At 43.6% G+C, this 25,146-nt stretch overlaps 1 protein-coding gene across 1 annotated transcript; it reads right to left on the reverse strand.

The window, feature by feature from the left end:
* Positions 1–4,754: 4,754 nt before the first annotated feature.
* gsx2 (GS homeobox 2) lies at positions 4,755–6,043 on the reverse strand. The gene is made up of 2 exons (XM_069680508.1): positions 5,668–6,043; positions 4,755–5,456 (listed from the first exon to the last, which is right to left on the reverse strand). The coding sequence occupies exons 1-2, from the start codon at positions 6,041–6,043 to the stop codon at positions 5,116–5,118; spliced, it is 717 nt and encodes a 238-aa protein (XP_069536609.1). The 3' UTR covers positions 4,755–5,115.
* Positions 6,044–25,146: the final 19,103 nt, after the last annotated feature.

Here is a 25,146-nt window from a genome sequence, read left to right on the forward strand (position 1 = left end):
GATTCAATGTTACAGTCCTCCCTCCTCGCCCTTCCCTCCCCTCCTCTACACCCCCCCTCCCTCCGAAAAATCATCTGGCTCAAAGTAAATAACTCTCAGGAAATGACACCCCCCTCTCCTCCCTTCCAGCTCTGGACCCCTTTTTCAAAGTAAGAGTCTTTTATAGTGGACGAATGTCCCGCCGACATGAGCAGAGGAACGGGGATTTTTCCGGGTTTTTTTGGTATGTGAGAACTTTTGGAGGACAGAGAGTGTCGGACTTGTTTTTAAGTAACTTGTGTTGCAGTTGATAATTTTTAGCTGTCTAAAATTCGCACTAACGCTCTTCTCCTCAGAGTGTAAAAGTTCGCAGTTCAGCTCAACACATGTTATGCTCCTAATTCTGCCTTTTCTGCAGGATGCACTCAGTGAATGGAATCAGCAACTGTCACAAACTGGAGCAGTGGAGCGCGTAACTCCTAGAGGGCGCTCCAACACCACCATAGCACAGCCCTCATCTCCCCCCCCCCCCCCTCTATTTCTCTCTGACACACACACACACACACACACACACGAACATTTCTTTTAACATGTAGTCAGATTAATTGCACAATCGGGGCAGTTTTGTTCTTTTCTGCACCACAGAAAACCATCAGGACTCCTGTTTACTGGCACAGATGCGTCAGCTGTTTACCGAGTCCTGAAAAACAGCCGTTATTTTTTTACCCCTGCCCCCTTTTACCCCGGGGCTCTCCTGACGGGCAGCAGAAGAGTAATGAGCCCCAATGAATCACCTTTCTGTGGGCACAGGAGAGGGGCATCAGACCGGTGTCTCTGCGTGGAGCAGCAGAGCCCCGGGGCCGATGGACCCCCTCCCCTCCCCTCTCCTCCCCTCTCCTCCCCTCTCAGCTCCGTGCAGCCGCTTGGCGCAATTACTTCCACATGTTGCAGAAAGAACAGTGTCCTTGTTCTCCAAACAAAGGATCTCAGCTTCGGAAGGCCTTAAACCGGTTTGAGGTTCTCACTTCTAAAGAATTGTATCTTTTCGCTTCAAGAAACTCCTACAGGTGACAGGTAACGGGACATTAGAGGGCAATTAGAGTCTGGAGGCGCAATGACAAATAAATTAACAAATAGCCTACATAAATAAATCATATTCGTGACTTAAACTGACACCACCTTTGACTTTTAACAGCCTTCAGACACGTGAGGTCAGAATCAGTCAGCGTCTTCTCTCCTCTTTATTTTAACTGAAGTTTAATGAAAAGTCATAAAAGTTTTGTTCTTGTCTTCATTAGATGTAGCGGAACACGTCACACCTTCTCAGTTTCTGCACATCATCACCTCAGCAGAGAGCTTCTTCATTACGTCATCCCTTCAACTGTCCACCAGGGGGCGTTTGGGAAAATAACAACAGCCTGTTAAAGTAAGAAGTTAATTAAGTCCAACGGTCAGATGAGACGTATCCAACAGGACGTGACTGATTCTCATCGAAAACGAACACACTGCGCATGTCCTGCATATTAACTCGACACATGGTTTTTCCCTGCTGTCAGAACCGGGCCTGCAGTCCGACAGTAACAGCACCCTGACATGCCGAGAATATAAACTATAAACTGACTGCTTTTTAAACTTCTTCATAAAACAAACATTGTGTAGGTTCACTTTTTCGCCTTCCTGATTCAGTTCTTTTAAAAGTCGTCAGTGAACTGAAACATCATCATCGATGTTCTGATGTCATTCTTTAAATTCTGTCTCAAACAACAAACACACGTGACATAGATCACAGCTCGCGCTGCAGTCACAGAGTAAAGATGTGATCAGAGTTTAAAGACGGCTCCTCCTCAGGCTGTCGGTGGCCTCCGGGCGGAGGTCCCTCAGGGAGCTGTCCAGCGTGCTGAAGTCTGTCTGTCTGTCTATCTCTCTATCATCTATCCATCCACAAGTAAACGACATATTAACCATAACAAGGATACCACTTAAAAATCGAGATACAAGTAATAAACTTAAGTAATAATGAACACATGATTAGTTAATGCATGTGGTTATGTTGCGTGTATCATTATTAAACACTTATAAATATATAAATATAACAAACAGGACTATAAGCGATAAGTTCACCGTTAATAGATCAACACCACAGAGATGCAAATTCACATTTAACTCATTAATTATTCTGCGGTCCAATGATCGGAGGTTTGTTCAGCCTCCTGACAGAACAGAACCTGCCTCAGATAAATGTGAGATCTGGTTTCAGTCAAACGTTTATTAATAAATTAAAACACTTTACTGTAATCCAGCGGGAGTAAATACGTCATAACTTTGTCATTTCTTGGTCAACAAACGAAATGTATGATATCTCAACCCCCGTTAATGAATGCATCAAATCTAATGAGTCATACATTATTTAAGTACATTATTTGGAGCCTTAATTGTAAAGATGTCGAGCCTTTAAAACGACCTGAAGCACTCTGAGAGACCAAGAGAAGCGGAAGTCATTTTACTGGCTACAAGCAGCTTTAACTGCTGACAGAGAACAAACAACAGAACATGATTAGTCTGACATAACAGGTTAATTCTCTGGTGCTCCGCAGGTCCGGCCTCTGCCTGCGCGTGTGAATGTACCTGACCTTGTTTATGCAAAGATGGATTTAGCCACTTGACTTTTACTTAGAAGGGCAGCACTACTACCCCGCGCATGCAGCTATGAGCCTGCCTTGATAAAGAATGTCATCATCGTTGTTTAAGAACTGACAAATGTGGGGGCCGGAAGGTGCCAAAGGCCCAAACGTGGCTCCCAAAAATGTTAGAAGAAACATCCACTTTTTCCAGTTCTGTGCGCATTCTGATGCGCCCGTCAGCCCGGGTGGAGATGGAAATATCGGCCAGATTTATAGGTGATGAACAACTCTGTTCCCCTCTCTTCCACACTGGCTCTTCAGCTTCTTCAGCCTCTGTCTCTCCACATGAGACAGCAGCTGCAGCCGGCTGAAAAGCGCTCTTATTAATTGTCTTTTGTCATGCGTAATTGCTGCTTTTTCAATGGTGGCCTGACGTCTTTGGAGTGGACTCGTTTGTGCGTTAGAAGGTATATAGTCCTTTTATCTGAAGACTTTGTCTGGCATCATTCTAAACATTCTGTGTAAAAAGCAACGTCGTAACAAGTCCGGGAGGTAATAATCTGACCTGGACGAACTGATGAACTCTCAGAATGAGCCGGAGCGCGCATACAGTCTGAGGTCGCGTCCTGTGGGGGGGAGGACAGGGGGGAGGCCTTCTGAAAACTGCGCTTTACGCTATTGTTGATCGCTTTAAATGCAGCACTGGTCGCTCACACCTGCAAGGGGAACTCTAATTCGATTAATAGGAACTTCAATATATATTCATTAGGTGGCTTTCCCCCAATAATATATGATCATCAGCGGGACGTGAAAGGGGGCCATTTATTCCCGCTCTGAATGGGTCTGCGTGGGACCGAAACTTCACCTGCTTCCCCTCTCAATTAGGAATGTATCCCAAACTCTGACAGAAACGAGTTAAATTAGGCGTCAGCTAATTTCCAGTGGCCCCTCCCACGTAATCCCCCCTCAGAGTCTCTCCATTTGAGCGTGCCCCCTTTAATTCAGCACAAGTTGAAAGGTTCAAATAGTGCCTAATGAAACAGTGACTAAATCGTTCTGTGTCGCTCGGAGGAACCCTGTCGCTGTCTCTCAAAGCTCTCTGAGCACACAGCCGTCGGGGGGTCTCCGGCTAAAAGCGAGTCCCAAGGCAGGACAATCTAACCTGTCAAAGCCTTTGCCCACTTCTATATATCCTTGTTCTGTGGTTTCGAGCCACAGCAGCATAATCAACCAACGTGGGACCGAAAACGCAATTAAACTCGCTTTGGACGAGCAGAATCTTTTGAAAAGCGAACATTAATGGACTATTGGCTGCTCCCCGGGGGCGTTATCGGGTACCCTTTTGTGGTCAGATCTAAGGAGAAATTACAGCTACACTTTCATATAGCTCCCTCCATCCACTTTAAAGGCTTATATCATGTAAATGCAGCGCTGCTACGTAACGTTTCAATATAAACGCTTTGGAACATTGGCTCTATTAAACATAACGCCAATAGCTCGGTAATGACGGCTTAATAATAACAGCTGTCATCTGATAGAGAAGAGTTAGAAAGGCTGAGTTTAAAGAGATACAGCGGAAGATAACTGCACCTGTAGTCGGTGCGCCTTAAAAGGAAATGTAACTTTTACGCAAATTGGCCAAAACAATAAAATAAATAGAAAACACATAAAATCCAGAGGAAATAAAATCTGCTAGTTTTTTGTTTAATTTTTAACTGGATTGTTTTATGATAAACTCATCTGAATGTTTATAACTTATATATGTAAAAGGTCCGGCACTACTTTATACAGCGGATTCTTTCTACATTACTACAGCTAAATAAACCATCAGTGCTTCCTGGGAATCAAAGTGATATGAATCATAGTAATAATGCAAAAGTGTTGTTAGAATGAGTGCAGGATTTTTATTTGACATGCAATGATGACATATTCTTTCATTCGAAGTTTCTCCGCTTTCATTGTAAAAATCCATCTTTTTAATCTCTTCTCAAATTCTAAACAATAACAAAAATATTTGTACTATACGTTTTTTATTTTTTAATAACTATAATTGATCATATGAGTAAAAACACAGACAACCTCTTAGGTCAACTCTTTATTTTTATTACAATAAATACAGATATACAAAGTTTACAAAGTGGTGCGTTCAGGTTCCACACAGGTTTGGCTCACACTGACAGTGATGGGACATCAGGGAATAATTGAAAACATTTACTGGGTTTAATAACAAGACCCGGATGAGAGGGTGAGACCCTGCAGGGATCCAAACACATCAGTGTAACAGCAGGGAGAAAGAAGCTCAGGTCTCCCGACATGTCAGGACTGTGTTTAACATTTATTCACATTTTACTTTCATATAAAAGCAGGAGAAACACGAAGTGAAGAACGTTTGACATTTCCAACACTTCATTTCAGATTTCATGCAGGGGATGTTTTGGCCCAGAGGTCGCGTGATGCCAGGACCCAGAACTTTTTCCAGGGTACTTTAAGTGCCAGCAGGGAAATCTCGTTGCCTTCAGATGGGTGACACCTCCTTCTCCTCCGAGGCAGAGGCCGGAGATAGAGACTCCTCATCCTCTGACCGCGAATAGTCCGTGTGCCCGGTGGTGCACTTGCACCCGCTGTGCGCGCTCCTCTGGGTGGCTTTGCCCTCCTTCTTGTGCTTCACTCTGCGGTTTTGAAACCAGATTTTCACCTGTTTCTCTGACAGGTTTAAATACGTGGCGATTTCGATTCTTCTGAGTCTGGACAGATACATGTTCGTGGAAAACTCCCTTTCAAGTTCCAGGAGCTGCGTGCTTGTGAAAGCGGTGCGCATCCTCTTTCCATTCTGTATGTGGCTGCTCTCGGAGGCGCCTGTTGGAGACAAACAATCAGACTTTTGAGAGACATTCAGAAGTTTAAATCAAAGATATAAATGGCACAAAACACCGTGCGTAATCTTTGTGCGTAAAAGCCGAGCGTTACATTCATCTTACTGCCTGAAAGTGCGTCATGAAGTGTAGTAAGGCTCAAACAGGTGCCGAACAGAGCTAAGAGTTGAGACTGTAGCAAACAGGTGTCTTACCGATGGACAGACAGTGGTATCTCCTGGGATCCGTGACGCTGAAGGTGGGCGTGCAGACAGGTGTATGTCCCGGGTGCGCGAGCGCAGGAGACTGTTGATGTGCTATCCTCTGGCAGTACTGCGCCTCTGCTCCTGGGAAATGAGTCTTCAGCATGGGGATGCCGCTGCGGGACGAGTGGATGTGGGACGTGACGCACAGCGGGCAGACACAGAAAGTCCCGTTCTTCCTGGACGGGCACACCGGAGCGGTGACCGTCATTACGCTGGGAGAGTGCATGCTGATGGGAATAAGGAAGTCTTGTCCCGGATGCTCAGGCGGTCCAGGTCGCACCGTGTCCTTGATTATTAAAGAATCGACGTAGAAAGACCTCGACATGGCTGCTCCGCTGATCAGTGATCGCTCCGTGTACAAGATGATAGCTGATTCTCATCTGAGCCCCTCGGGACTCCCAAAGGTGCTTATGTTTGATGGTTCAACAAAAGGGACCCCGAAGAGGGTTGGCCCTGCAGCGTCACCCACGTGCGCACCCGGCTCCAAGGGTTTATACTGTCAGCGACCCAAACCACGTGATATCTCCGTGGGCCTCCAATCACAACTTGCAGATTTACTTTTTTTATCCCCGAATTTAGAAAAGTCCAGGACTCCTGAATAATCAAACCAATAAACATGTTTTAATCTAAAGCCGGTATTTTATATAAACTGGATTTTCTTTAAACTATCAGAAACATAAACATCTTTTTCAAACTATTTGACAAAATAAAATTGAGCTTCAAAAATGAATGTTTACATAAAAAGCTGAATGAGATTGTTTGGAGCTCTGATCTCAGCTGAAACTGTAGACTGTAATTGACCTGATCAGTTAGTAACATTAAACACATTACAAACATTCAGATAGTTGGAGCACGTGCAGTAACACAGCCAGCAGAGTCACTTTGTAATAAGATGAAACACTTTTCTTCCGTGCGTCATCACTCTGGCGTTAAACACGATGGAGCTCATCCAGACATACATTTACTCCTCGGTCGATTGATTTTCACCAAATGCGATTTAAAGAATCGTGCACGCGACCATAAGCACTAATTGCCTCGCAGCCTAATCATGATACTCTGAATCCGGTTGGTCCACGTTTCACTAGAAGCAATTAAAGAATTATGAAGCGATGGCGAGTCTGGGCTGCAGGTTATTCGATGGCGATTAGGATTCAATTAGAAAGTGTTTATAATGGTGAGTCTGTGCGGGGGTAAACAGGCAGCTATTTCAGAAATGCGCTAATCCCTCATCTTGTGACGATAATTAGCGAGTTTGATCCGCAGGCGGGTCACCGGTGGGTTTAGCTTCTGCTTTCATCTGCCAAGTAACGCCTCGGACCCTCAGACAGAGCGAGCCGGCGGACCAGGTCCAGGTCCAACACACCATGCGTTAGTGTCTACACTGACCTCAGACGGAAACACAACAGGCCGCTGTTTGTTCAAAACAAACTCATTATGGAGCAAATATCTGCTTCCAGCGAACACGTCCTGAGCTGCGAGTTAAAGAGCAGCCTTTGAAAGAATTAGAAAGTCTTTAAAATGCAACCACAATAAAACAAACATGTCTGTCACACAGACAGTAATTGCTCTAATAAAGTGAATCCAGCGCTTGACAGGCAGGACGCACGGAGTTGTTATGGTACAGATAACAGTCTGAAACAAGAGAGAGAGAGGGAGAGAGAGAGAGAGCTAACCAAGCGGAATGATGCGTGGCGCGCGCCCTCATCACACCATGCGAGCTCTAATATTATTTTTCCATAATTCTGCACGATAAAATTTCATTGTCTATTAAGTAATCCCACAAATGAGATCCTTTATGAGGCTATAATGAGGCCTAATTGCCAGGACTAGTGGAGCCACGTGGAAGGATTTAGGAAGCATTAAGCCGTCGGGTACTGAGCACAGGCTGTTACCTCGCCATTACTTTCATAATTCAAGGAGAAAATTAGTCCATTTAAGGGAAAAATCCTTTGATTCCCTTTATTCTGCTCGGGGTGACAGGGCTGCAGTTTTTTTGTCCGCTTCGGTTAAGAAGCGGGTGCAACAAATGGGGCTAACATCACTCTGCGTTTAAACGCTAGAATCTCAGAAATGTGTAAAGCTCTCAGGGCCCCACCTCTCACTTGCCTCTTCTTTCTCTCCAGTGCCTTTTACTTTCTAGTGCAGCGGTTACCCTCCACTATTCACCCCCTTTTCAAACCATGATGGGCAATTAATCACCGGCCTATTCAATAACAGGAAAATTCAAGTTAAATGGGGGATTAAAGGAGAGTTTACCCCTCAGAGGATGGAAATACACAGTTGATTCTCCTGAGAAGAAAACAACTTCTCTACGACGAGTATGAGTGTGTGCATGTGCGTTAAAGAGGGGTAAAAAGGTGTGTGTTTGTGTCAGTGTGTGTGTGTGTCTGTGTGTGTGCATTCAGCTCCGCCCAGTAGTAAAAACACACAAACTTGTAAAAGTGCACTGCTAAAGTCCCCCCCTCTCATTCACAGCGCATCCCATGCCATATTATAGCGTGAAGAAGTCCATTAATGTTTTGTTGAACAAGCGTCATTAACTTGTATCAACGCCTTTTTACAAACCGGGCATTGTTGTGCCGGGCCAGGCTGCGGCCCATCTTGGCCACTACAGTGGATGATTTGGCCCTTTATTAGTTTCCAGGCAACAGATCCTGAATACCAAAACTCAAAGGAAACACTCTGCTCCTCCATATAGATCTGAATGGCGATGGGGGGAAAATGAACAATGATCCTGTGGACAACATAATGCAGCGCAATGACTTTTCATTAACAATTATCTGCTTGATGTGAATAGCAGCTGCAGTGGCGACGCTCCATCTCAGGCTCTGCAGAGAAAAGGGGAGCGAGGAGCTGAATGGCATCCTGCAGGAGTTTCAGGCGCTTCATGGTCTCCATGAATGTGGAATCTAATTTATATCTCAGTGAATAATTAGTTTTCTATGCAAAAATGAGTTGGAAATAATTACAGTTTAAAACAGCGTGACAACTTAGCCGGATAAACAAAGGGAAGCAGTCCCTTTTAATGTCTCGCACCAGGAGTTTATGAGCTTTTTCACTTCAGCGGACAAGATTAATAAGCTGACGTGGATGTGTTAGTGCAGCAGTGGATCAGGGAGTGTGACAAGTGAAGAGATGATACACACATTCATCGTGTGTAATGATGTTTAAACCTGTGATCAGGGTAAAAAGATCAGACTCATGAGGAATGATTCACTCTGAAAAAAGGTGTTTATTTCATATTGTTAACATCATTCTTACTGTATTATTTAAACTGCAGTGGAGTTAATTTTTGATCTGCAAAGGTCTTTATCTCTGAGATCGATTGCTTCTGTCTTCCCCCACATAACGAAGGGAATCGCCATGGTTTCCTTATTAGACAAGCTGTCGCACAACAAACATCAACAAATAACTGCCGATTTCTCCCCATTTATCAGGTATGTTGATTTTAAGCCGAGAAACTGTAATGACTTTCTAACACGTCAAGAGAGTTAAAGTTAAGCTTAAAGTTTTGTTCTCTTTGGCGCCACCTATGGCGATAAACAGTAATTGCAGGAGCACTCTTCCCAGATATCCAGACAGTGCTGCATGTGTGACGTCCACGGTCGGCTCCGGTTGTAACTCTTGATTTTCCTGGCTGACGGTCGCTTTCCTTTTCAGACTGTTTGCTTCATCTGAGCGTCGAGTTTGTTTCTTCTTCTTTGGATTTTCACTTCTTGTTGAAGTTGTATCTGTAGTCATCCATCTTTTCTTTGTTTGTTCAGCCATAGTAGATTACTGTTTACTCGCAACACTTGCAGAGAGCGGAAAAGCAGCCGCTTAGCTCCGCCTACCCTCTCTGGCAGACCAACCACTGCTGGCTGATGGAAAACGCGTCACTAACTGGACGCCGCCACAGACACCCAGCCCATAATAATACTATATACTGCAAATGCAAAGGCTTTCATCAGTGGGCCACAGGCTCAGTCACCATTGTGTTACCTCATTTGGTGACAGATAGAGACTTGACAGACATTTATTCACACAAAAATCTTCCAGATTATCACTTTAAACTACGGGGACGAACTTTAACTTTGCACCGATGTTGGCGCCCCCTGTGGATAAAGCTGTAATCTCTTTGCTGCTCCTGTCCTGTACGTGTGTGTGTGTGTGTGTGTGTGTGTGTGTGTGTGTCTGTGTGTTATCCTCTCATTGTTCCTCCTTTTACTTTCTAACGTAGCACTCGCTGTGAAACAAAGGCTCATCAGGTCCGCGTGCTGTAAATCTCCTCGTCTGTCCCCGGCCTGAAGGCAGCTGTTACCTTCAAAATAACTGTATGGAAATAATCCATCTTTTTCCTGGTTCATTTCGGGCATTCGTTTCATAGCCAGATAAAAACTCTTCACAGTACATTAAGAGAGCAATAAAGCATGTGTGTTTGTGCGAGCGGAGCCCCTGCTCGGTCACACAGGAAACCCTGTAGCTGTGTTTCTGGTGTGAATCCACATTTACACCTTAGAACATATTGTGCACCGTTATCTGTAAAGAAGGTGTCATGCACTTTTGACCTAACTCTAATATGAGAGACAGACATTCATGTTTCAGGTAAACGCTGTGTATGCTACCTTCGTGCACGTGTTGATGTGTAAGTTGTGTTTGTATAAATAAATTGGACTGCAGTTGTCGCTGAGGAAACATCACTCTCCCACTCTTCCGATCATTCTACTCCATTATTCAGGAGTAAAACAGACTCACACTAGCAGCCTGTTGTGTTGCAGCTCCATCCTCATCCAAAGTGTGTGTGTGCTTGTGAACAGACAGCACTGTTCGGGAGCGCAGCCCTCACTCCTATAGAAAAGTAAAGTGACAGGCTGAGTGTAAGAAGAGGCTGCAGAACAAAGCGGGCGAGGGCCCTGCTGATGGCCTATAGAGACGTCCTGCACCGGGCTCCCTCTAATTAGGGAGACGCTTCTCAGTCTCACAGAGCTGCTCAGACCAGACACTCCAGACTGAAGTGTGCCCCCGCGCCAACGAGAGCGTCTGCATGTCCACACTAAACGCTGCATGTGTGTGTGTCTGCACACAATTAACGAGCCTGGAAAATGAGATAAACACCGACTGATAGTGACGCCGAAGCTCCGGGAGAACCGTCTTTATTAAAGCTCTTTGTCGGAGCGCTGATTCGTCCCTCGGCCTCCTCTGTTGTTTCCAAAAGACTGAGCACACATGCCATTACAGAGGCAGCACACAGCCGCCCTTATTTCAATCTGTTCTTGCTTCAGTTGTCAAATAGTCCTGAAATTCTATCCTTGTTGTAATAGGAAGCTCCTCCATTGTTGGGCACTTTGTAGAGCATGTTCTCGCCGCAGAAGTTATCAGCTGTGAGGACTCATTACTGAGCTGCACACTGGTTTCCCACAACATCAAGATGCTGTTTTATCTGCTGTAATGACTCACTTTTTACCAACATTATCAGGGTCCAGAGTGGGGCCTTTGACTCGACGACACAGGAAACAGAGCATCGCAACCGAGGACAAAATATCTTCACAACTAGAGCCTGATTGATGTGGGATTTTTGAGCCCTTAGCCGTGGCCGATATCAATTTGTTGAGAGGAAAAATTCCCCTATTACCCGTACGAAGGCAGATGTAGTGAGAACTGGGAGAAGTTTTCGATGTAGATTTTGCACAAGTACTCCTGCAAAGGCTTCTTTTATGCACAGGCTACTTTCAGTGTCTGCATGAGACTAAAACGTTCATGAAAATGTAACGTGAACCCTGCCACTGCGTGATTAGACCCTTAGATAAACGGCTCAGAGTGACATCGTACGAAGTCCGCTTGGAGCGGTGGTCGGGGGCGATGGATGGTTTGAACGAGTGAGGGACCAGTGGATGAGAGCGTGTTGGTGCTGCAGACAGTGCTGTGAGTACAGTGAACTACAGAGTGAGGGCACGCTTTGGTGGAGGAACCAATAACCGTTTCTTTATCGCTCCAAGCTTTGCTTTCTGCATCATATGTTCTTATGTACGCATAAAGGAGAGACCGATATATCTGTGACTGAGTTGATAATTACGGAAGCCCTAAGAGGACATGCATCCACACATTGTATTTACTCGTTTCTGGTCATTTTCTCGAGATCTCAACAAATGTTTCCGTTGTCACGAGATAACGACGCGGCTGCACCGTAACGTCAGGTGATCATAACTCGTACCTCCAGAGCTGCAAAAGCACAAAACAAACGTCATCAGTGTGAGCGATGGCAGCATGTCCTGCTCTGTAACGTCACAGTGAGCAGCCTGTTGTTCTGATTTCTACATCGACAGAAAATGATCCTGTTTTCACGAGAAAACCAGCTTTGTTATCTGGAGATAAATACGTTGAGATCTTTAGAAAACAACCAGAAGTGACTCGTTATCACAGGAAAAAAGAGAGTTAATAAAATGTGAAGATGCGTGTCCGCTAAGGGCTTCTGTAGATAATTTCGGCTGAATGAATTATCATCTCTTTTAAAAACAGGTGTGTGTTATTGATTGAAGCCCCCCCCCCTCCCCTGCTCAGACAGCCCCGACTTCCCCTGAAACCTAAATCAGGAAATGTTTCAAAGAGTGAATGACAGGAGTCCCTCCGCCCGTTTACCCCGAGCCGTCTCTCCCTCCGTCTAAAGGAGGTGATATTGTAGCGCTTTTTCTCTCCCTTTGAAAGGGGAAATCCCGGGATTGAGCTTGTGAGCTGGAGCGGAAGCAGACTGGAATGTGTGTCCGGGCCGCGTCTTTGTGGCCGTGAATAGACGAGGGCCACAATCCCTGTGTCCTCTGTTTATCAGACTGTGAAGGAGCAAACAAACCTGAATGTTTCATCCGCATGTTATCCACACCTCACACCTGTCAATCACCTTTTATACACTCTGATTGGATCCAAGAATAACTTCCACTGATTTAACATCTTTAATCCAATCAGCACGCAGGAAACTACGGAGGACGATGTGGGCCAAAAGTGGAAAATGACTGTTTTCAAATTTCTGACTTTAGGCAGAAAAAAACTCAAATAGTGAAAAATAAAAAAGACACTAATCTGAGTTTAATATCAGGATTTTTATTTATTAACAGAAGAAAAATATTGAAGCAGAACAAACAAAAAAAGTCACAATTCTGAGATTAAAGTCAGAATCAGAATTTACGGGCAGAAGAACAAAACTCTAAGCTTATAAGAAAAAGTGGGAATTTTTAAAAATGTATGTGAAGAAATAATATTCAGAATTAATAAATTAGTCAGAGGAAAAACAGAGCCGGAGAAGAGAAGAGTAATATTCAGAGAAAAAACTCAAAAATCGTAAAATCGTAAATAAAAACATGTCATGTGTGATGGTAACCCCGGGGCAAACGGGGAGCACAAAAACATCTAATCTTTCTCCTCCATGAAGTCTGCTTCAGAGAAAAATGCTCCCAACCTACTTTTTCGGGGGGTTGCAGCTCAAAAAGGTTCCTATAAACATTTTATTAGTGATTGTTTCTCATCAATTTATGACTCATAAATTGATCAGTTTTTTCTGGTAAATTTACGACTTTAATCTCAGAATTTTTGAGTTTTTCTGGAAATGTTTCTTTTGGAATATGGCCCTAATACAGCAACGTAGAGGAACAAGGATGTAAGTAAAATGAAATAAAATCAAAGTGGGGAAAAATACAACAGTCAGAACTCAGTGAGCATTTATTTGCGGTAAGTAAAAAAGTGACGGTGAAAATTCTGACTTTATTTGCAAAAAGAGAGGGAGAGGGAGGGGCCGTGGGGGGGTCGCGGCTCAAAAAGGTTCCTGTAAACACTATTAAACTAGTTTTTGTTTTTTGCAAATGGACGACTTATAATCAGAAATTTGATTATTATTATTTTCTCACAATTTTTTTTCTGGCTAATTAACAACTTTAATATCTGAATCTTCCAGTTTTCTGTTGGACCAATTCTTTTCCCCTCCGGCTCTGTTTTATTTTTTCTGTATTATTTTTTTAATTTTAATTTTACAATGGCCATAATATGCCTCCGTAAAGAAAAAAAAATCTGAGGAAAAACGTCTAAAGATAAATTACGTAAAATTAAAACAAAATCAATGTGGGGAAAAAATATAACATTGAAAAATCAGTGACAATTTATTTGCAGTAAGGTAGAGAAAAAAAAAATGACAGTGACAATTCTGACTTTATTTACAAAATCACAAAATTAATATCTTATTTAAAAAAAGGAAAAAAAAGTCAGGATTCTGACTTGAAACTTAAATTTAAAATTTAAAATCCAAATCCTCTCCCGTAGCATCAAACCCATGAACCCTGCAGCTCGTTAGCTTTAGCAGCATCCTCTTTGCTTTGCTGTTCTCCGTGCTCTGTGCTAAAATTATCCGTGGGCCCAGTGACTTTATTTTAAATAAATAATATTTCACATTTATGTTTGTGTGTTCTTCAGATTTCATATTGATTTGGGAAAGTGTCACGTTGGCTCGAGTTTGTCATTATGTTGATTCTCATCGTTGCCTGTTAGCGTCTCTCCGGCGGCCTGTCGCTCCGGCTGTGAGAAGAGGCTTTCAAACAGCTCGGACATCTTACGTGTTCATTACAGGAGATGATGCCCACATTTTCCCATCCATTATTACGGATGTAGTGCTCCTAACAGAACATCTCCAGAAGTTTAAAGGAAAGTAGAGAGCGAGCTGTCGGGACGGGAGACTCTGCTGTGCTCGGCTCATTTTGACAATGAAGAAGCGTCGCTCAGATTTCACTCGCTCGTCAGCATCGTCGCAGCTCATTTATATTCATTCTAATGATCTGTAAAAACACACGCTGAAGTCATCGAAATCCTCCTTTTGTTTCTCCTGAACGAGCTCTTTCCCGCTGCTGCGAGTGGAGGATCATCAGATGCATATATGCTAATTGGCACAAACACAGAGAGGCTTTTACTGTCTGTTTGTGCCGAGAGAAGCTAACGTGTAAGTCCCAGATCAACATGTTAACTACTGTGTCAGCTCTGCTTCACATGTTGCTGCTTAAGTCAAGATTATTTGGGATAAAAAAACATTTCAAAGTGAATTAATGTTCCGATTAAAAGAGTTTGTTTTGAAGATTTCAGAGCAATCTGTGAAACTGTTGCACCAATGTCAGCGTTACATAATCGCATAAGAACAGTGGAGCTCATCTCTCCGGTGTACTATTGTATTTTTTTGCCTCCAGTCAGCAGCAGCAGGCGTCCATGGAGGGCATCACAAGGCTGATAAAAGGAGAAACTCATAGAGTGTCTTAATCCCGGCAGAGCTTCTTATACAACAGGCAGCTGATTGTGCGCCGGGCAGTTTGTGGCATCACATGAAGCGGCTGCTGGGTGAGTCAGAGAGTCATCAGACGCAGCAGCAGCAGCAGCACGGAGTCGCCCTCCACAGGAACCACTGGTGTGTGTGTGTCTGTGTGCGTGTGTGCGCGCGCAGGTTTTTGTTTTCCATGTGATTCAGTTTAATTGTGCAAAAGTCCCATTTGACAAAGATTTAATCCCACTGAGCTGCTTGAATTTTCTTTTCTATTCACGGTTAAAGCTACAGCAGTTCAGTCGCATTAGGATTTAGGATATCAGTTGTGTTAAATGTCATAAAACAAACGTTCAGATGCTTTGTTGGAGTCGGACGCAGCAGCAGCTTTGAACCCTGAAACACAAAGTTTACACTGATCTCTGCCTTCGTTCTTAAAGGGAAACAAATCAAATCCATTATCAAAAAAGATCTGAATTTAATTGAATGAATGAAACTCTGAAGTTTAGAGGAAGAGATCAGGTGACCAGGCGGTCTGCAGCGTCGGCCCGAAACATGGAGACAAAAGTGCACGTTCAATGTTAACAAACACATGATTTCTCTTCAGTGGCATTTTGTAATTGATTGATTGATTTATGTTTTGGTATAACAAGACTGATTTGGTCACACAGATAAAACATATTTGTGGTTTTATTTCTTTAAACATAACAAGGACATTTAAAGCAAATCTGCTGTGAAAAAGGCCGACTGTGCAGAGCAGTGAAAAACAGTGTGTGACGCTGAAAACAGACTTTTCAGATATTTTGCTTCATGTTTCTGTTTGGTGTTTATTTCTGTTTCAGGAAAATATAAAGTTAATGTTAAGAGAAAATGGATCCTAAAAGTTCACATCGTGTTACAAATATCAGAAAATCTCTGAATAACATTACAACAACAATAAAAAAGTGTTTGACTTAAAGAAGCAGAGGTTGAAGTGAAACTACGAAACAATATTGACTCCTGTAGCTCTCAGACGATGTTTTGATTCCAGAGCAGCTGTCTGTCAGCTCCAGTTACTTTTTAGATTCAACGTTTTATAAATATTTAGAACAAAACTCAAAGTTACACATTTTTACCGTGAGCACAAAAGACATAAATGCATCAGCAGCATTATTTCACTTATACATGTTATAGAAATAACACAAAAACTGGCAATTTTCACTTAGAAGCACTTTTTAGCACCTTTGATCATTTACCGGTTTTGCAGAAAATTTTGGAAAAGAAAGCAAAACTTTTTGATTACAAATTTTTACATCTTATTTTACAAAAGTTTCTGAACCACTCAGAAAAATAAACAAATAAAACACTAAAACGATGAAGTAAAAATAAAGGTTCAGAGTACAACAGTAGCAGTTATTCATAATAAAATAAAATGCATCGTGGTATAAATCATGAAAAGTCTGTCATTAAAGTGACGCTCGTTAAATGTCACACAGCCGTGCAGGCGTCATGTAGAGGACTAACGATCATTCGTGTCGTAGAAATGAGTCCGCAGTCACACATCTGGGATGACTGAAAATAAACACAAAGCTGCTTCTGTCTTCTGCACCTCACAGCGTGATTGGTACCTCGTCTGTAAGCACTCGTATATACTGAAGTGAAATGATTCTGCATCAAACATGCACACCACCCTGCTCGTTATCAGCCATTCTGCGCATGTTGTTGGTCTTTTCTCTCCGAGTTCATTCATGGAAAGTGAACAAGTGTTTTTCTCCTCTCTGTTTGCATTTCCAAGAGCAGCGGGCTCGAGACGGGGGAGGTCAGGGCCAGCAGCTCCTGTCTGCACCGTCCCTGCTCTGTGCCAGCAGCAAGAGTGTTTGTGAGCTGTCTGAGCTTTTTGTTTGCAGAGTCACAACTTTGTTTGGGGGGCTGACAGAGAGAGAGAGAGAGGGGAGGGGAGGGGGCGTTCAGGGCAGCTACTAAGATTTGTATGCAGACTACATCGCCCAGCCGCCCCCCTGGTCCACTCTGTGTCCTCTCACCTGCCTGTTGCAGTAAATCATAGAGCCATCAAGTGAAGCGTGTTGATGGGCCTGCACGTGCAAGAGCTTTGCTGCACCTGTCTTGTGTGTGTGTGTGTGTGTGTTCTGAAGAAGACAGGCTTATGTTTGAGCTCTTTCTTTGGATGTTTACTTCATCGTCTTGCCTCTTGCAGGCCTGCGGGTCGCTGATAAGAGAGTTTTACAGACCTGCTGAATGTTTAGGTAAATGTGTGTGTCTCTGTGTCTGTGTGTGCGTGTGCGTGTGCGTGCGTGCATGTGCAAGGATGGAAACAGAGGTAGCTGGGTGTCAAACAGGAGGTCTGCAGATGCCCGTCCGGCTGAGAGCTGAAGGTCCCTCCCTTTGACAGAGTATCCATTCAGAGTCAATGAGCTGGGTCAAAGCCTGCACGTCAGGCTGCAGCTCGGCCGAGCACTGGGGCGGTCCAAGAGGTCAGCTGCATTCACACGGCGCTGTCATGCAAATGAACCCACCCACGCTTAAACAACTCTTGGAATTTTTATGTGTGCTCCCTGGCCTCTTGTTCCTCCTTTTTCTCCTGCTTTCCTCGCTCCCTCTCTCCTCTCCAAATCTCTCTCCCCTGCATTCACAAAGTCATTGACGAGACATTCAAAGCTTTTTAGATTGGCCAGCTTCATTGTGCTGCTCTAAAGTGGGGGGGAATGGAGAGAGGAGAGTGTAAAGAGGAGTGGGCCTAAATATACTCCGGTCTGAAAGTAGTTAGATCATGTTCTTTTCATGGTCCGATTAGAATCAAATCGATCCCCCCGCCCCTCCTGACACTCCACGGTTTGAAGAGGAGCGGCCAAACAAAGATCTCTGGGCAGAGACGGGGAATGAATGACCAAACCTGAATGCTAAACACACTCTTAAAAGTCTCTTTCTGAAGCGTGACAATGCCCCAGAGAGTAAATTTGTTTTAAGTGCGAGTGAGGGACGTCTGTGGAGGAGAGAGATATCTGCAGTGAGGAGGATACTGTAGGAGCATCTCTGGACGACACCTGATCTGCATATAAATCAGAAACACGCTGAGAGGAGGATCTGCTCCAAAAGGAAGTTCACGAGGTGCTTCATCACAAAGACGTATCTTTTGATGAAAGAGAACGTCTTCTTTAACTCGTAATACGTTTTCTTCAGGAGAAGGGTTACACACACAGAGTAGAAAGAAGAGGGCTGGAGGTTTGGTGTCCGTTGACAGAGAGGACGACCGCCGGACGCTGCGACTCTCCTCCAGGGAGGCGACCGCTGGGTGTGAGGGGAGGGCCGGGCGGAGGGGTTTGAACTTGGTGACTCTCTGTCTCTCTCTCTGCACCTGCAGCTGCGGTGATCATGAACTTATGTCCAACAACAAACTCTCTTAACTCAAATATGTCTGATGCTTAAGTTACCCAAACTGCAAATGTGCTGATTCTTTTTTTTTCACCATGCGAACAAAATGTCGACTTTTTATGATCCAGGAACGACGGCCTTTCCTCCAGCTTTGTTAAAGTGAACTTATCTGGTAATCCAGCCGGGTTTGAAATGGGTTGCTCTGCTTCAGAACTACAAACAAATCTTCATTAAAGAAATATTTACTTATTAAATTCATTCTTTGTTTTTTATTGAATATTAACATTTAATTTAACGGATTCAAGAAGAACTAAACAGTAGAGCCTTCATGAAGATATGGTTATTGATCATCAGGTGGAAATATAAATATTTCTTTAATCAGGTAAAAGCCTAAAAAAAAGATCTGAAATATTTTGTCAACATAAACTTGAGCAGTTTTCATTTTACCGACTTTCTGTAACAGGATACAAAATGCATTGCAAAGAACCAAATGCCTTCTTATAATAATAATAATACTACTACTACTAATAATAATAATAACAACAATAATAATAATAATAATAATAATAGTAAAAATAATAATAATAATGATTGTCCAAAAATGGCTTCACTGGTTGGTTAAACTTCATATAACACACACAGTGATAATAAATGGCCTCTGTGTGCAGGACAGTCAGTCTGAGCTTCAGATGTTATTTTAGATGTTTGTCGATGTTTTTGTTGTTTCTCTGTAGAATCCTTTGAACAGGTGATGAACCGGATCAGACACATGCTTTTTGTTTCACCTGCGTTTTTAATAAAAATCCAGCCGGCCATGTTTTCTGTTCCAGATGGTTTATGTAGCTCCTGCCTCATGGCGGCCTGCAGCATGTACACATATTAAGAACGCTTTAAAAGACTTCTGTGAGTGCTCTCTGACATGTTTCTGCTGAAATCATTAATATTAAGATTTGACAAATAAATGAATATAACTGCAAAACATTCACCTCAGCTGCAGAGCACCGCACAGTGAGACAGAGCTGTGTTTCATCAGCAAAGTAAATACAACTTAATATTCATTGTTTTTTTAAAGACTAAACACGCTGTTTCTTATTTTAGAGACGAGCTGTTAATGAAACCTGTAAAGATATTTCATCCCATGTTTCTCTCCATGAGCTCTCTGGCTTCTGTGAGTCAAAGGTTCAAAGGTCGTCCTGGTGTGAGAGCTTCATGAGCAAATTAACAAAAGCATCACATCAGAAATAATTTGGACAATACACAAACATTTTAATATTTTCAAAACCACAACATTAAAAAATGAGTTGAAAGCTGCAAACAAGCAGCGGCCTGTCAGTCAGTCACGTCAGACTCCTGTCAGCCAGCAGAACACTTTGATTTAAGTCCTATGAGAGACCAAAGACACACGATGACACGCTGAATGTGAGGTAAGTCGTGTGAAATATTTTCACCTTATGGAATCATGTTCAGCTTCACGCAGTCTAAACATCTTCTGCCTTCACAGAACGATGATGCAGAGCACACAGAGAAGGAGCTGTGAGACACTGTGTTCTCTTCATTGCAGATAACGGGGGTGTTAATAACTGAACACCTCTCCCTGTCCCACCCTGATGGTTCACATGTGAAACATGGAGGTGAACACACACCTCTGCTCCTCTCTGTGCGCCCGCTCACCCTGTCTGCTCGCTCCGCTCCTGCAGGATGAAGTTGTTTGTGTTCTGAATCCAAAGAGAAGCCAAACAACTCTGTGGAGGTGGAGGGCCGGAGGGGTGGGACCACCCTGCAGCTGCCCCCTTCTCTCTCTCTCACTCCCACCTCATCCCTTCATTCCCTCTCCTATTCATCCTGCAGCTGCAGTCCTGTGCCCCTCTCTCTCTCTCTGTCACACAAAGTTTCTCTCTCTCTCTATTTGTCCCACAGACACAAAGATGGATGGAGAAGCTCCTGGAACGGGGCTCACAATAGCTTGTGCCACAAGGTGAGCAGCCTCAGCTGCATACGGCCCAGTGCTGCCTCCTTTAGCTCCCGCGAGGCTCCGGACCCGGCTCGAGTATGCATGTGTGTAAGGGGGGGTCTGAGCGGCACAGTATGGCAACAGATGCTTTTGTTCGGCCAAAAGTCTGAAAGGGGCCTTGGGTGGGGGGCTTAGCAGTGTCAGAGCACGGAGTCATTTTTCTCTCCCTCTGCCTCTCTTTCTCTGTGTCTCCCTCTCCCCAGCTGTGCCTGCCGCCGCGGCTGAGCAAGAGGAAATGTGAGGGCAACGGCGTGATGGAATACGTAAGTGGGGCGCGCGGTTTTGGCCTGTTTTGTGGGCGACTTCATTAAAGGGTCGTTTATCTGGCCTGTGATCCCATTGTCCCGGGCCTTCTTTATCGGCCCCGGTGTGTCAGGGGGGCGTAATTGGCCGATTGGCCACGGTCTGCACATGCTGAGGTGATTTATAAAGCTGTGAATGGAGCTGACTCCTCTCCGGGCAGCGCTCCCTCTCTCTGAGAGGAGACACTGCACTGCAGAATAACACTGACTAAATGCAGAAGAAATGTGAAAAGGATGAAACGTCCCCAAAGCTCTTTGTGCGAGTGTGAAATCAGAGGGTTGAATAAAAGCGCTGTGGAATCACTCTCTCCCTTGTCATCCATTTTCTCTCACCTTTATCCTCCGTCTGACTCTGTTGTGTCACCTCTTTACACTCTGCTCTCCCGCCTTTCATACTTTTCAAATTTCCATTTCCTCCATATTTAATCCGATGAAGCATGGCCACAGTTTAACCTCCTTTTACCTTGAGAAAGTCACACAACGTTGTTCGGTGATTCAGTGAGAAGAAATGTGGAAAAACTTTTCATTAGTATTCTCAGACGCAGAGCATGTTTTTTTTATTAGATCAAAAGCTGAACAATTTTATAAAAAGAGGAAAATTGAAATGAAAACCAGACGAGCCGTCGGAGCGTCAGCTGGTTCCAATGAGAGTCTGCAGATTCTGTGATTGCAGGTGGAGTGCGTGCTGGCTTTATGTGGTCCCATGGTGGGTTGAGGTTGGCTCTTAATGACCTCCTAATTAAAGCAGGCCCTCCTCTCAATGGGCTGATCATGTAGAGGAGGTCAAAGGTCATTTACAGGGCTGCTGGTGGCCAGAGTTCCTGCTCCATGCTAATTGCCCTCCAGTGTACAAATAAAGACGGCATAATGAATGTGGCAGGTGAATGTTTACACCTCGTGGGGCTTTGTCACATTATGAACACATTTTTTATCTTGATTTTTTGTTATTTCAGTTCAGTCAGAAAGAATTCACCGTCCGTCGTCTCTCAGCCTCTCTCAGCCTCTCTCGGGGACTTTTGTCCTGCCGCAGACGTCGAGTTCATTAAGGCAGACTGAGTGTTTGTCTAAAGGCTAGACGAGACAACTTAAATCCCCAACAAGTGTGTGTGGACACTCAGATAAGGTCTACAAACACACACCAGTTGTAGGAAGGTTCTTACACACACACACACACACACACACACACACACACACACACACACACACACACACACACTGAACAGGTAGCCCTTTCCTTTCAATATATTTTAGGGACTGCAACAGCTGTGTAACGGCTCGTAGTGGTCACAACATTATTCTTGCAGGTGAATGCATCCGATCAACGTCCATACCCTCAGTGTGCTTTTTCACCACCAGACTTTTTACCTTGTTAAACTCTCGCTGCTCTATCACTGCCTAACTCAGTACCTTTAGTGTGTTAAGTGTGACTCTTGAGTTTCACATGGTTTGTTTGGATCTAATGCACCATGTCGGAGCCATGTCAGCATGTGTGTTATTGTTGTCTTACGTTGGAAATAGTTTAGTGTAAATATTGGTATAATGATCCACTTTGAAAACAAGGTTGTGTATTGTGTTGGCGTAAATGATCACATGATAGGTCAGGTGTTCATAGGTCACAGGTGAATAGGAAGTTAGTTGAGCATAGGTGAAGAAACACACGGTTCTTACCGTAAGCTCGATTTTAACTGCAAGATTTTACTGCAATGTTACCATCAACATAAACTTAAGCTTGTAAGACTTAACTGTAACCTAACGGTCAACATAAACTTGTTAGACTTAATTGTAACGTAACGGTCAACGTACACCTGTAAGACTTTACCGTAATGTAAATGTATGCTTAAACGTAAGCTCATAAGACCATATATATATATTAATTCTGGACATTTGATATTGAGTACACGTTTAGACCTTCCTACACACCTCTGCAAGTGACTGCAGTTATAATATTGAAACACTGGGTAGTGACTCTACACTATTTCTATAACCCCAAAGAAACATTAAATAAACCCCCTGAGGCAGTAAAGTTAAGGTAAAAGACTAAATATGTCTATATGTGTGCAGTCTGGTGACTTTAAAGTGAGTTATGTAACAGCTTTATCAAAAAGGTCTCTGCAGGGATCCTTTCTGTAACGTTGTCAGACTCTGAGAATAACAACCTGAGCCCGTCAGTGGGAACAACAAGAACTTTTAGTGGATGAACTTTTTGGGCATTTGCTCCCGTGGATTTGGTTGCCATCCTTACCGTCACGGATGCTGGCTGACGCAATCTACATCTAATTTTAATATTTGTAGTGTTGTCTCCTAATTATGTATAAATAGGACTCAGGTTAAAAAAATCTTTAATCTACCTGATGAGTAAAAATGTAAACAAAATGTCATTAAAAACCCAACAAACATGTTTTCTAGGAGAACTTATGACCAACCTTGAACATGGTAAAGGGTTAACATGTTTTTTACATGCATCAGTCTTTGGCTTCTACCTTTCACAGTTCTCTGAAACAGGCCGGGGTCTTGCAGGAGCCTCCATCCACAACGAGGAGGAGGAGGCGCAGGAGGGGCCTGGCTGGGGTTTAATGTAGCTGATTGTGCTCCCGTGTAAAAAGGGAACAGTTTCTTCTGTGTTAATTTTCAATTTTGTTGCTGTCTGTGTGCCCGGCCTTTGTGTCCGATTCTTCTTCCCTCCCTAAACGGCACCACCACCCCTCTCTCTTTCTTTCCTTTCACTCCTCCGCTCGTCAGGCCGTCTAGATTATGTTGCTAAGGAGATTTTTCTCTCTTTTTTTTGCTTTTTTCACTGTTTCCCATTGATTTGGTGTTAATGCGTTTTGAATGCCCCTCGGTGTGTGCCGAGCGCTGGGGGAGGAGGGGGGCACAGGGTCTTGCAGAGTGGAGGAATTTCAATCTGAGGCGGTGTGGTGGGGGTCTGTGTGGGTTAAGGCCCAAAGAGAGGCACTCAAGTGAGAACTGAAGTGGTTTGCAGAGCTGAGGAACCTCTCGGGCTGCCACTCCCCCTCTTCTTCCCCCTCTCTCTTTCAGGGTCACTCCTTCATTGGTCGCCCACAGGTGCACTGTCAATCTCTCCTTTTCAAACCCAAAAACGAACCCATGAGTAAAACAAACATATTTTTCCCTCAGCGAGAGAACGGGAAGAAATGAGCTCAGCAGTCTGCATAGCTAATGAGGTGCAGAGCGAGCTCCAGGTCTGATAGAAATCTGGGTTTCAGTAGATTTTTGGAACATTGCAAAATGTAAAGATTACATTTCACTGAATAAAAACACAGTTAACTTACATTTACTCGCCATGTTGCTGCCCAGAATCTGGTTTGCTGAAGTGGCTTTCTTCCTTTGAAATAAGAGCCGAAAGTCTTCTAACCATAACCACAATCTTTCCCTGTATCAAAGTCATTTTTGTTTCTAACCTTTGGCTGAACAGAAAATGCACAAATTAAACAAATGTTTAAAGGTTTTATTGATGACAGAGGTGCCAAATAGGTCATGTGGGTCATTTTGGACACATTTTGATGATGAAATACTTTTTTAATCACATCACATCTAAAATCATGTTTAAATCTTCAAAGTTGTTGCCCTTTGGACTGAATTTATGACGGAATACAAAAAAACAAGGAGATATTGGAGTCATGTGGTCATGACCTGTTACAGACAGGAGAAAGTATTTTTCCTAAATGACTAAAACTTCTACAATTACAATTTTGTGCCAATAAAATGGAAACTGGCAACACAAAGTGCACGAGGAAGAAAAAGCCTTTCCAAACCTTTTTCCATTTGGACGGGCACCAAAACGACTTGGTTTGGGTTTGAAAGAAGATCCCAGTTTGGCTACTTACATGAGCAAACAGAACTTTTCAGTCGGCCTACATGACATCGGCAACTATATGTTAAGTTCTCACACCGGTCACCTGTCACGCTTTTAGCTCTGCCTCTTCCTCAGTCCTAGTGTTTCAGTTGTTTTCCCCTTCTTTGTGTGTGTTGTTTGTTTCTGTGTGTGTGTGTGTGTGTGTGTGTGTGTCTGGGCGTGGCACTCAATTACCCTCCTGCTGCCAATCCACCTGCACACCTGGGACCCATAAACTCATCAAGCCCCTGCAGTATAAATACTCGGACAACACAGACACACAGATCTGAACTTACCTTCACCTGTTTGTGTTGTTGGAGCCTTTTGGGGATTTTTTCATTCAAAGTTTGGACAAATCTCTCTCTCTCTCTCTCTCTCTCTCTCTCTCTCTCTCTCTCTCTCTCTCTCACTCTCTCTCTCTCTCTCTCTCTCTCACGCTCTCTGTGGGATTTATGGAACATTCTGGCGTGCAAGAAGTCTGAGCTCCAGCTTTTCGGTGAGTTAAATGCAACTATTATTGTACTGATATATTTTTAGCACTAAGTAGCAGGTATACTGTGCTCGCTTCAGCTGCTTGTTAGCCTGTTCAGTGTTTATCATTAGGAGTCAGAAATTGTTGGCTTTTCCCCGGAGA

The sequence above is a fragment of the Semicossyphus pulcher genome, unplaced genomic scaffold (genome assembly GCF_022749685.1).
Source record: "Semicossyphus pulcher isolate SPU_LCO1_2020_fin unplaced genomic scaffold, fSemPul1.0.p SCAF_4, whole genome shotgun sequence".
NCBI classification, from domain to species: Eukaryota; Metazoa; Chordata; class Actinopteri; order Labriformes; family Labridae; genus Semicossyphus; species Semicossyphus pulcher.

Bases quoted from the DNA above. Each gene is read 5' to 3' on its own strand.
- gsx2 (XM_069680508.1), bottom strand. From the start codon at position 6,043: ATGTCGAGGTCTTTCTACGTCGATTCTTTAATAATCAAGGACACGGTG. The intron at 5,457-5,667 runs GTAAGACACCTG...TGTCTCCAACAG, and splicing joins ATACCACTGTCTGTCCATCG to GCGCCTCCGAGAGCAGCCAC.